The 13,635-nt window shown below is 31.3% G+C and overlaps 1 protein-coding gene and 1 long non-coding RNA gene across 2 annotated transcripts; one reads left to right on the top strand and one right to left on the bottom strand.

Moving 5' to 3' along the window:
* Positions 1-1,504: 1,504 nt before the first annotated feature.
* On the bottom strand, positions 1,505-9,203 carry LOC110796300 (uncharacterized). Its single transcript, XM_056837972.1, has 7 exons — positions 7,722-9,203; positions 7,006-7,130; positions 4,792-5,430; positions 4,291-4,669; positions 4,016-4,169; positions 3,372-3,465; positions 1,505-1,840 (listed from the first exon to the last, which is right to left on the bottom strand). Exons 1-7 carry the CDS (start codon positions 8,949-8,951, stop codon positions 1,723-1,725), a joined length of 2,739 nt encoding a protein of 912 aa, XP_056693950.1. The 5' UTR covers positions 8,952-9,203; the 3' UTR covers positions 1,505-1,722.
* Positions 9,204-9,431: 228 nt separating this feature from the next.
* LOC130468914 (uncharacterized) lies at positions 9,432-10,160 on the top strand. Its single transcript, XR_008929294.1, has 2 exons — positions 9,432-9,657; positions 9,824-10,160. It is a non-coding gene; the product is annotated as an uncharacterized lncRNA (long non-coding RNA).
* The last annotated feature ends 3,475 nt before the right edge of the window (positions 10,161-13,635 follow it).

The raw sequence follows: 13,635 nt of genomic DNA, 5'->3' as shown, positions 1-13,635 counted from the left end.
GATTTCAAGTTTGGATTTTTAAGTATTTAAAGATTTTGAGGTTTGAATTAATGTTTTGATGGTCCTTTAATGGTTCCAAGTTGTTGGACTAAGCTATAAGACTTTTCAAAGCATGATTATTAGTAGTAGTTAAATTTCCGCTGCACAATTTTGATAATAGCCTTAACCATTTTTATGGTGGCGGTAATGCCTTGATAATTACTTTTATTTATTAAAGAAAAATAGTTTTAAAAAGCAAGGAATTATTAGGGTGTTACAATAGATTTTAAAGTAGGGCATTATGGTAATCTTATGCTAAAGGAAAGTTAACGTCCGTTAACTCTTAGGGCATTTAATGGTATTGTACAGTTTGTGGAGGGAATTTTATGTATTATCCAAAAATTGATGGGCATTTGGTGAATTACATTAAAACTCGAGGGTATTTCATGAAAAATCCTATTATTTTTTATAGCATTCTAATATTAGAATTTGAAAGTTATTTTTGGTACCTTTTTTATTCTTTACGTTTTGTATCCTGTATGTGATGTTACGACAAATTACGTTTGTGGAGTATTTATAATAATTTCACTTTTATCCAAAATTTGGCATTGGATGTAAGAGAGATTTAATATCCCAATGAGAAAGTGGTGAAAGATGTACCTAATGAACTTCATTTATTAAACTAATCACTTGCACCATTTTTGACAAAATATTAATTATGTTTATGCTGCTATATAAAAGGAAATATTTCAAGCGTAAATATTAAAATATGACACTCAAAACGGAATGCATAAAGAATAAAAAGGGACAGAAAGTAGTGGCGGAGCCACATGGGTGTAGTTACTAGCTGTATATTTATTGATGTTGATTGTATAGTTTTAGTCGCGGGCAATATATTCAACGATTGATAATATATTATTAAAATGCAATATTGTTTATTTGTAAGTAGTTGACTGTATATTTGTAGTTGTTGATGATGCATTAATAGATGTTTATTGTATAATGCTAGTCATTGACAATATATTACAAGGTTGTTGATGTATTACGAAAATATAATATTGATTGTGCATGAGGCCCACATCAAATAGCATATGACCGTAGTTGAGACCCACTTTTAATGGCATTTTTGTAATAAAACTTTCACTTATCTACGAAAATGCCATTAGATTGAGAAAAATTTCTCAATCAATGAGATTGACTCGGAAGACCTCCTGACTTGGATATGCAACTTTTTAAAAGTTTTATGAAATGTGTCATATAAATATTATATACAATATTTTCAGCATGTACGTAGTCTTAATGCCGAGACCCCGGGAAACAAAATCTGGCTCCGCCACTAACGGAGGGAGTATTTCGTACTTACTAAAGGTGAGTAGTAATTCAAAAAAGTTACTATGTACTTATATTTTTCAGTTTTTAATAAAAATTTATATTTTTATGATTAGTCCTAATATATAAAGAAAATTATGTAACCCTCCCAAAAGTTTATCAATCAAAAATTAATTAATAATATAAAAAATTTACGAAACATGGTAAACTTTACCAAAAATTGGATAAAAATTATCCCGGTGTATAATAAATTTATTGTACATCGGGTGTGCGCAATACCTATTTTTCTTATAAATCCTACTTTATAGAAAATAAATGATTCAAAATAAAAGAAAAGTTTCATAAAGTTTAATCGAGAGAAAGGAAAAATAATTCCATATAATGGCGGTCCTCTAAACCAAGAACTCGCTTAATTTATATGTCATAATATGTTCGTACTACATCGATAATTTGAGCTCGACAAATCGGACATTTTCCACTACTCCATCGCAATTCATTGGCGCAGTTGAAACAGGTGCACATATGACCACATCTACAAAGTATGAAAAGATTAAAAAAAATGAACGTTGAGATTTTAACTACTATTAAGTATGCATGGAATAGGAATTTGAGAGGAGAATGTACGAGCAATCATATACTCCAATGTACAATAAATCCTAACACTTATAAAAGTCTTGAATTTCTATTACTATTCACCCAATAATGCAATTACCTACATACCCCCAATTTCCTTCTTTGTTTTTTTATCCTAACACTTATAAAGCCTTGAACTTCTATTATTATTCACCCAATAGTACAATTACCTACATACCCCAAATTTTCTTCTTTGTTTTTTTGTCTTATTCTTATCCCCATGTGTAATGTCTATTTTCACCATTTCTTTTGTCTGTTTTTCTCTAAGATGTTCCCCCTTCCATTTTCGGCTTAAGCAAGTTGCTAATGTTCCATGTGGATTGCTACAATAACAATTTTGAAGAGATTAATGTTGCATGTGGAATGTCAAAATATTGATGACACCTCTTGTAAACGTATGCATGCATAATCGCATATTATCAATTACGAGCAAAGCGAGCTTTAGCTTTGTTTTCCTAGCGTTCGCCATAATTTTGTAAATGTCATTTTACAACAATTCTACAAATTTTTTTATATACCTTGTGGATCGTGTACGCTAGCGCACGGTCCAACAACTAGTATGGAAAGTGAATTTAAATAGTAGGTGTAAATTGAATTTTACAACACCTTTTTTTGTTTTAATGTAGAATGAAGAAATAAATGTAAGGATCAATTATTATTCCACTTTTAGTATAGACGTTTTTCTAAATTACATGCATTTGAATAGAAACTAGTGTGTGGCCCGGACGATGACCCATTTGCTACTTTGAATAATTAAAATTCAAGATTCTTCTTCAACTCAATATTTGACCAAAATACATGTAGTCCAAGTGAAAAAAATCATTATGTCATCAACTACACAAGTACATTGCGTCAGTTATCATGCCAATTGCCAAGTTATTTTTCAATTAGAACATCTTATAATTCGTTTAATTTATGTTCTAATGGAACTAAGTGCTTCAAATTAATAAACAACAAATTAGATATATGCAGAACATTTCTATAGTTGATGCTTATGAATATTATGATATCATGTTTAATTCATGATTTTTCTAATGCTTTGATTGTTTATTTTTATTCCAATATAGTCTATAGGATATAAAAGGTAACACAGAGATTTAGTTGTTTTAGATTTCATGTTAACATGTATTTATAAATTAAATTACATAGATAAACAACAATTAATGATTGATTAAGATGGTAATGATTAAGAATTATTCTCCAAACTCTTGAGATCTTGTGTTTGAACCTTATTGTATTGATTTTTTGTTGTCCTTTTAATATATTAGTATAGATTTCAATCCTTCTTTCTCATTTCACTCCATTTCTTTAATTTGTAACATTCCCCCATCCTTTTCCGTAACTCCATAATCATCAATCAAACAAATATTAAAAATGTTTAAAGCTATATATAAATAAAATACCAGTTTAATAAAAATAACGAAAAGTACCTGTATAAAAGTGAATCTATCTTTTTCTCATAACAAATATGACAACAACCCATTCTTAGCTGTCTCCCACTTGAGCATTTTTGGTTATCTTTATCTGTCATTATAAGTACATAAGTTTGATAAGAAAACTAGTATATATTATTTGTGTTATCAAAATTTGAATTGAAAAAGGCATTATTCACCTATTAAATATTTTATATGTATCATAACTTTAGTAATTTGGAAAAACTTCAGGGTATCAAAGGGTGTAATGACTACTTTAATAACATACATAGTATTAAATATCATTTAAATTTTAAGATAGTTGGATATTCATGATATTACCTCCATTTTCGTTCTACTCACTTTCCGTTTAAGTTTTTTTTAGTAGCTTTACTTTATTCCATTTCTAGCAAACCTCCTTTACCATCTACCTTTATTCCTTACCCTACATTATCACCATCTTTCTAGTTTTCTACACTCTATTTCTCTTATATTTTCTTACACCCATCCATCGTTTCTTTCACCTACCCACAATTCTACACGATCTCTCGTACTTTATCTTACACTCACTCGTCTTTTTCAGAATTTTCTTAAACTATGTAGTACTTTTAAAATAAATAAATTATAATTAGTTATATAGGTACATAATTTTTTATCGTTACCTCTTTGTTTAATGGCAGTTGAGACCTCTTCCTTAATAGAGCTTTGCAACTTCAATTGCATATCCATACAACTTGTAATCGATTTTCGTAACTCAAACATTTCTTGATAAAGTTGTTGCATGTGTGTCCTCAAATCATAAATTAGTTCAACATCCTACAATTAAGGATTCGGTCATTAGAGAAAAACGAGTATTTGACAATTAAGTTTTAAGAAATGTAAAAACATATTGTCAACTTAAATAAAGTAAGTAATATTTTAAAAGGAAATATCTTACGATTGTTGAGACGGTCTTTGACGATGAACCTTCTATGTTGTGATAATAAGAAGGATTTGGTGAAAGTTCTTGTGAGCAAAATGGAGTTTGATCATAGTCACTAACATCTTGATATTGTTGTAAGCTTGCATTCAAATCTCTTTCTACATTTTCTTCTTCAATTTCCTCAACATAATGATAGTGTTGAGAAGTTAGTTGCATATTTTCTTGGTCATCTTTCTCGTTTTCCTCTTCCTCTTCCTCTTCATGGTAATTTCTTAATGATGGTGTTTGTTCATCCTCGTTGCTAGTTGAATGTAGTACTCTTTGAACAGATGACATTATTAATTTGTCCATCCTTTCTCGAAAATCACTTGCAAGAATTGATGATACACTTCCTCTGTCACATTTGATATATGAAGTAATTAAAATTTATTAATCTTTGAATCAATCAAGTAAATGTGCACAATGTCATATATAATAATATGTTTTCTTGTTTTCACCACACTGCATAAATTATACCTCTCAATAAGTTGTCTTAGATCCTTATCTTTGGATTGATTGTCTAACATCTCTTGGTAGCGTACTTTCCTACAATCTTCCCAGTAAATACGAGGACGAGCAATATCAATAATCCAATCAAGATCTTCTCCAAAGTTTTGTTGATTGTTCTCTAATTCATGCTCATCGGATGTATTATTTTCGTCTTTCCAATTAGCACATGGAATTGCCATACTTGTGACTACTTGTCTATTGCAATTAACATCACCTCCATATCTAATTTTTTGCCTTTGAATATCGAAGGGAAAATTTGTCTCTCCAATTGTTGAATTTTCAAGCAATAGATCTTCTTCAATCAGGTGTGATTCTAGTTGTTTAATATTATTATTGTGGCGATCATTAGCCTGTTCTCCAAATGATACTTGATTGGAAGACAAACTTATTTCCTCATCTTGATTGTTCTTCACAATATTTATATGAGAAAAATTCACATTGGATTCTTCAATATTAAACTCTTCACAATCTCCATCTTGATTGTTAAATATTGTTTGCGTTGAAGCAATAACAACACTACCAGCCTCTTGGACGCTACTGGTTGACTCTTTAAAATTATTTATCTTATTGATTGCATCGTGATTAATTGGTGCACGAAATTCCCGTCTATATGAAAAGAAAAAAAACAGCAATATCAAACTATATAAATCGTAGAAAATATCTACTTGCTTATTTGATCATTACACAATTTCTATATTATGATTTTATCTACTTCAAGAAACAAATTTATGCTAATATTATAAAGCACAGATTCAAGAACATTACACATCAATAGTCTATGTGAACACTCTTGACATCACATCCTTTATTAATAAATTTGAATTTATGCCTAGTCTATGCCTAGCATTTTAAAACACAAACCACTAGTGTCACACGTCCCCACTCCTTTATCTTCCTTACATTTGTTTATATAAAAAGTCTTATACCTTATTAATAAACATACAATGTTCCTTTTATATTCTTTTTGAGTTTATATATTTTATGAGTACATTTCAATGTTCTCCTTGGCTTTTTAAAATCTCTAGTATTCTCTTAAGAAAAACATATTATAAAAATATGCATTAATTTTCTTGGTTTTACTAATACAAATTGTGTGTTACACTAATAAAAAAGGTATTGTATTAAAATTTCACATTACTAGCATCGCACCTTACATTTGTATCTTTTTCATCATCTTCTTTGTTATTTCATTTAATTGGGTTTTATGAAGAAACAGTTTATTTGTTTATAATACTAACAAAAAAAAGGAGAGATGTGTATACTACTATGACTTGGCCAAAATAACCAGTGACCCCTTTTATCATATAAGTGATTTCTTTATAAAAGAAACCTAATTTGCAAGCGTTTGCTAAATCAATATTATTTCTCTTAAGTTTTATACGCAATAATTTATACATGTTTTCCTGATTTTTTCAATGATAATTGTAAAGAGTAAAACACCAATCAAAATTTGAAAAAGGCGTGAATACTACTACAACCTTGGCCAAAAATAATAAGCGACCCCTTTTATCATATAAGTGATTTATTTATAAAATACATCTAATTTTCAAGCGTTTGCTAAATCTATATAATTGTTCTCAAGTTTTATACGCAAAATTTTATGAAGTATATGTTTTCCTGGTTTTTTCAATGATAATTGAAAAGAGTAAAACGTGAATCGCATGGATCCAAAAAATGTTTATATAAATAAAGAACACATACTTCGACCACAATACACATATATGGCTACTATAACTTTTCAAAAAGTTTAGGAAATACGTGTATCTCTTTACCTTTAGTTTTTCATTTACTTTATATATCATGAGAAGAGTACCCGCATGAATATATTATAAAATGTTCATCATAAAGTATCCGAGTCATGTGAGGTTCTCTCATACACTAAACATGACTTATCATTAATTTTACTATGCATTTTAAATGGAAAAAGACTCATTATATTATAGATTTTGAACTCGATCAATACCAACAAGAAATGAGATAGATGACTTGTTATCTTAGCCATCTTGTAAATATGTTATTTTACTCAATCAAAATATATTTAAATTGAACATGTTATTTTCAATTTCAAAAGTTTTTAGCCTATTTTCATTGCCTTTATATTGTAATTCCATATTTAGAAAGAAAAGTGGACCAACTTGACACACAAAAAAGATATTCATTGTGAGAATTTATAGTGTCTACCTTATATTGTGAATGTTACCCGTAATTTGTGACTGGTTTGATCCTCTTGAATTTGACTTTGGCGATGATTGTTGTTCTTCTTGTGTGGATATTTCCCGTCGCAATATTTTTAAACGGAGAAATGTCTAAAAAAATAAAAATATAATGTTAAAATTCCCACCACTCTTCTAATGATTTGATATTGTACATGTTGATTTTACCAAATGCAACTATTAAATGTTATCATTTTGCTGGTTACAACCTTAAACTTCTATTTTTTTGCAAATTACAATCTGAAAAGACATCCGGCATTTAAAAATACAATCCCGAGTCATATTCTAGCAAACGAATATTGAAAGTGATGTGATTATTAATTTTCAACTCATTATTAGTGCAATCAAATGCGTTAATAATAAAAATCAAGTAAGTTAATTCCTAAAAAATTTTAAGAATTTGATTGCATTAATAATGAGTGGAAACTCAATAAGGACATCACTTTCAGTCTCCGTTTGCCGAAATCTGACCCATGGTTGTTGTTCTAAATGTCGGGGGGTAACCCGTGGTTGTAGTTATAAATGTCGGGTGACCCGTGGTTGTAGTTCTAAATGTCGGGTGACTTTTCACGTTGTAATTTACAAACAAAATGAAGTTTGACATTGTCACCAGCAAAGTAGAAACTTCTCGTGGTTGTATTTGAAAAAAAAATCCTATTTACAAAATAAAATAAAATCACAAACCTGAATACGACCACGTTGAGGAAATTTGGTTACTGCTTGACGTAATGTTAGTGACTCGACCTCCTTGTACCTTTCTCTCTCCATTTTCATGAACAAATCAGTAATAGCTTGTCTTCCCCTTAACTTTGAGGAATTAATAATAGGAGAAGAAATTAGAATTTGGTCTCTTATATCCATTCTAGTTTTCAATTTACTTAAACATACCCCAGATGTGGGTTGTTGCTCTTGATAAATGTGATCACGCTTAACTTGATATGTATTAGCCCATGTTTTGACCAAGCCAGCCACATTAATTCCTTCATTTTCTCCTTTTAAACAAGATATATCACATTGTTGTTGTTGTTGTTGTTGTTGTTGTTGTTGTTGTTGTTGTTGTTGTTGTTGTTGATGATGATGATGATGATGACGATGTTTATCTTTTTGGTCGTTGTATTCGTCATGTTGAGATGTATATTGGGATGACTTTATGTTTGATGTGTACACTTGCATATAATTTGTTGTTGTTGTTGTTGTTTCTAAATCGTCAGAAGAAGGGCTAAAGCTCAATTTGCTCTTTTCAACAACTACATTTGTATCTAAACATGAATTTTGCCCTTCCATATTTTCACTAACTTTGCTGCATTGGTTTTTCTTAGTTTCAGATTCAAAACTTCTCCAAATTTGAACCAAAGAAGAAACACTTAAATCGGTGGATGAACAATTAGATGAAGTTGGAGAAGGACCACTCATTGAGCTAGATGCCCTCGAAGAAAAGGAGTTCGATTTTGATAAACCCATATGTTTTGTTTCATGCCCTTGTATATCAATTGTGTTCACCTTCTTTTCTTCTTGTTGCAAAATACATGAATCTAGAATATGAGATTGTAGTTTTCTCATTAAAGATGAAGATGATATCTCCGCATTGTCTCTATGGTTTGAAGTTTGGTTTGTATTAACACCTTTAAAATAGGTGTTGTTGTAATTATTACTTTTAGATCCCCAACAACCAAAACTAGTGCTTTCAAGACAAGGAGTCTCATTTCCCTCAATGCTTGAGTCTTTTCCGGAGATTGAAACACATGAATGAAAATGGTCTCTAACCAACATCTTGAAGTTTTTCTGAAATTTTGTTTGAGATTTTTGGGCGAGATTAGTCTTTGTCTCCCTATGCCTTTCTTTATGATGGTGATCCCTAAGAACACTTCCAAACGGAGAAGATGGCGAAGAAAATTCAACTTGGGAGGAGGCCATCTTCAGAAAACTACAAATTTAATGTTGAATAAGGGTTGCCAAAGAAAATCTCACAACATAGCAGATTTCTAAACCTCAAACTTAAATTAACACAAGTCATATACGTGTATAAACAAAGATCTCTAAATTTTAAAAAATTAAAACCGGATCATTTGCCCACATTTTTCTTTATCTTTTTCTTCCTTTTGGATTCTTTAGTCTCGTAGATATTACGATTCTTGTATTTTTTTCTCTCTCTCTCTCTCTCTTTTCTTTTCCTTACGTGATTTTCTCTTTTCTAAAATTCCACTTACTAAAGGGAGATAATTTATAAATTTAGATTTAAAATTATGTGGCTTGGATTTATTCTTATCTTTAAAATGGTTGATGGATGGTAATATTTTCCATATATAGATTACTCTGTAACAACTCAAGAAATGCGATATAAAACTGGAATCTTGGAATTGGTGTCAAATTTTAAAACTTTCAAATATACATACCTTTACTTCCCTTATCGTCAAACTTTTAACTACTATTTTTTATAAAAACACTACTTTTAAAGAATGCATTGCATTATCGCACTATATGAAGTGTTCTTCTAAAAAGAGATAAAAAAAAAAGCTTATGCATATCACATTATAATTATATTTAAATAACATTAAAATAGTTAAAATTTATTTTACACTATATGATCCTTTATTTTGATCTCACTTTCCTCTTTTACAAGGTATATGATGTGTTTGTATGTTGCACATCTTTAGGAGTCATTAGATATTGTCTTACGTACATTTTACCGTAGTTTAGGTGCATATAAGTTGAATTTAGAGTAATTCTTATTCTATTATTTTTCTTTGCTTGTTTTATACGTATGGTTCATCTCTCCTTATTTTCAGGACAAGCTAATGCAACACATGGAATATGGATGTTCTGCTATTTCCAAGTGAGAGAAAATCCACGGTCATGAGGAGCGAGTATAGCCCCACGACCTCCTCATTTCCCCCTCATCACCAATGATGCACCAAGTATAGTCTCTATATCCAAGGCAATGATCAAGTGATAATATTTGTTTCCACTTGAATCAATCCCATGACAATGCAATGAATATAATATTCAAGGGGAAAATAAGTAGTCGTAACTCTCGGGGATCAAGCGCTTTCCATATAGCTACAAACATGTAATCACTAGCACACTTTTACTTCAAATAAATACCCCTAGTATAGGCAAATGAAAGTCTTTCATACTCCATTCATACATGAACACAAGGCAAATTGCAAGTTTGTCTAGGGAGCATTGTGCACTACTACAAACCATTAATCCCAATTGTTCAAATAATCTAGTGTTTTCGATCTCCTACCTAGGTTTCCGATGGCCACGGTGACTACTAGATAAATAGAAATGAGGCTCAACACACTCTATAATCATGCCCCTAGGATCAACACGAAGAACATACACTTTCTTGTGTCAAAAGGATTGTTTCCAGCGTCATCGTACCTAGGTTTCCGATGGTCTCGGTGACAACTAGATAAATAGAAATGAGGCTCAACACACACTATAATCATGCCCCTGTGATCAACATGAAGAACATATACTTTCTCGTGCCAAAGGGATTGTTTCCAGCGCCAACGACTTTATGCTCAATGTCTATCTAGGAGAACAACTATAGCATGAATCACACTTTTCCATGGGTTTTGGAACAAGGCAATAAGCAAGAATGACCAACCTAAGTCCATATAATATTCTCATAAACTCATTTCAAGCAAGGGCATAACATCACTACAACTAGAAAATGCTAGCATACACAGGGACGAAGCCAGAAATATATATTGACGAAGTCGATTTTATGTTGCTTTTTAAGTTTCATTCATAAATTTATTAATCCCTCCATTTCCTTTTAGTTGTCGACTTAACTAACTTCATCAGTTCATTTTGAATTGTCGTTTTTTACTATCGATATAACTACTACTTTAATAGCTTAAGTTATTGCACTAAAATATTGGTCATTACTCTGGAGTGAAAAACATAATATGCTTAGGAATATAAGCAAGTTAGAGAATTTATATTTCCAAGAGAATTTCAACTATAACAATTAACAATCATGTATTGAATTGATATCTTTGACAAATGTGGTTAGCTATAAGGAATTAAACATTTAGGGGTCGTTTGGTGCAACAAATTGGAATGGAATGGATTTTAAACCCATACCAGCGAGGTATGGATTAACACCCCATTCCTAAGTAATTGTGTTTGGTACAGCCTGAAATGGTTTTATAATCCCCTACCCATTGTTTGGTTCACTTTAGAAATGGATTATGTATCATGTACTACTAGTCTCCTACTTCATAATAAATCATAATTTATATTATTATCAAAAGAAAATTATACTATGTCCCATTACTTTCATCCTAGAAAAAAAAATTGAAAACATCAAAAAAAAAAATTAAAAAACCCAATATTGCAAGGACTTAGCTTGTGATAGTGTGATACTCTTGGAAAGCAAAATCTGCAATTTTACGTTGTATTTCCGAAAACATCAAAATCTGCAATTCTGCTTTTCAAATTCATGTACGGAGATCAAAGATGTATGATGGTGAGGAGTTTCATCAGCCGACGATACTCTTGGAGTAGCAGCGCCTTCGTCGATTACGCAAAGGAGATGAGCGGTTGTTGATTATTGAAGGTTGACGATGAAGGTCGGTGATGAAGGTCGCCTTAGAAGGTCTACGGTGATGCTCGCCAGCCAGATGGTTGGCGGCTGCTCTCTATCTCCCTTCCCTTGTTTGTTTGTAACTTAGGGTCAGTAACTTTGGCGGAATAGATTATGAATCTTAGGTTAGAGGTGGGTATGGGATTCCAGGGGTTTGAGGTGGAGATAGAACCCCCTTGGTATGAAACTCCATTCCAAAAAGACCCAATCAAACAAAAAATTGAATGGAATGGATTCTAACTCCATTCCAATCCATTCCAAAATGGCCAACCAAACACCCCCTTAGTTTTCTCCCTTTAAGTTATTGTGCAAATGAAAAATTAAAATATTTAGAAAAAATTGGAGTAGTATTAATTATTTTATACAAATATACATATTATCTCTAAACAACCAAAAAGAAGAAAAAAGCAATAGAAAATTTACAAATTGGAAAATAGTAATAAGAAGAGACAAATAAGGAAATAATCATAAGTCAATAACTTCAGAAATTAACGAGATCAAGGGGATGAAGAAAATAGGAAACGAAAAGCAAAAAATGCAGTAAATAAGAAAAAGAAAGCCATGGAGTCATTGCGGTATTTGAACACGACTTAGCTGGAACCTCACTTCTCAAGCACTGCGGTATATCCAATATATTGACTACGTAGTATTTGTAATTAGAATCAATATTAATTTAATTTTAGAATCTGACAGTGGTCGGGGGCCCCTTGGGCCCCAACATAACTTCGTCCCTGAGAACACACCAAGATTACATACAGGTAAAGGGAAAGGGGGTTTTCATGCCACAATTCTACGATTGGTACCCCTGATATCCTCTTAATCTGCTTCCGATTTTGCTTAATTCTTTTACATTTTAAATGATTTTGAAATATTCTTGTATTCTAACTTTCATGTAAAATAAATCTCCTTCCATATAAAAAGATTCTCTAAATATTTTTGATTTATTTCATTTCTTTCTATTTAAAACAAATCATTTTGATTTTCTTTTATATCCACTCACTAATTAATTATTAATTAAATTATTATCAATTAAACTCAATGTGAGGTCTTAAATACCCTTGGGGAAAGTGAGACTTAGGTTTTTAAATCAATATTACTTATTTTAGCAATCCTACAGTCCCTGTGTAGGAATTAAATTGATTAACAATCATATCCTCCAATCAGTTTATCACAAGTTGCGGTGCACATTTTAGGTGTCTCAACTCACTAATTGTACATTATTGTTTAATCTTTTCAGTTGAATATTGTGAGGCTTCTTTGGATTATGGGCTTAGGTTGAGAGGTGAGTTTAAATTAATTAGGAGTTCTAATGGTAAAATTTTTATTTATTTCAGTTGATTTTTATATAGTTATATCTTCAATACATTTTTTGTTCCTTATTTTCTATACTTAAATTTCTTGGGTGTTACGCTCAGACTAGTGTGAGTGAATGTGATAAATTTATGAATTTCTTTTGAAAGACGTTGTGGTGTGGAAGCTGTTAGGTCAAAAGTTGTGTTTTAGTACTCAATGTCATCCACAAACTGATAGACCAACTGATGTGCTTGTAATTTGCACATCTTTAGGAGCCAATAAAAAGTAAAAACTCTTTTGTGTACATATTAGTGTAGCCTAGTTGCATATAGGTTTCACTTAGAGCTAGTCCTACTCTATTACTTTTCTTTGCTTGTTTTCTAGAGAGAGCTCCTCTCTCCTTATTTTCAGACCAAGCTAAAACGACGTAAGGAGTATGGATGTCCTGCTAATCCAAAAGAGAAGATGACCACGTCAATTAGGAACGAGTATAGATTTGTGGCCTCCTCATTACCCCACCTCATCACTATCATCAAAGACTCACACGGAGAAGGTGGAGCAAGAGTAGAAAGATTCCACCAACTCGTGTCTTTAGGCTAAAGGAGTGCATGATGTTTATGCACGGGAGAAGAGAAGAAGAGAAGTGAAACATCTATGGGACCGTGCAATCCTTGTATTTCCCATGCAGTAGTTAAGGATATCAGCATG

This window comes from Spinacia oleracea, chromosome 1 (assembly GCF_020520425.1).
Source record: "Spinacia oleracea cultivar Varoflay chromosome 1, BTI_SOV_V1, whole genome shotgun sequence".
NCBI lineage: Eukaryota > Viridiplantae > Streptophyta > Magnoliopsida > Caryophyllales > Amaranthaceae > Spinacia > Spinacia oleracea.
The sequence above is the reverse complement of the archived record's forward strand: the minus strand, read 5'-3'. Positions and strand labels throughout refer to the sequence as shown.

Excerpts from the sequence above, each read along its gene's own strand:
- LOC110796300 (XM_056837972.1), bottom strand. The coding sequence starts at position 8,951 with ATGGCCTCCTCCCAAGTTGAATTTTCTTCGCCATCTTCTCCGTTTGGA. Across the intron at positions 5,431-7,005 it reads GGTAACATTCACAATATAAG|ACGGGAATTTCGTGCACCAA; the intron begins GTAGACACTATA and ends CTTTTCATATAG. Across the intron at positions 4,170-4,290 it reads CAAAGACCGTCTCAACAATC|GATGTTGAACTAATTTATGA; the intron begins GTAAGATATTTC and ends CCTTAATTGTAG.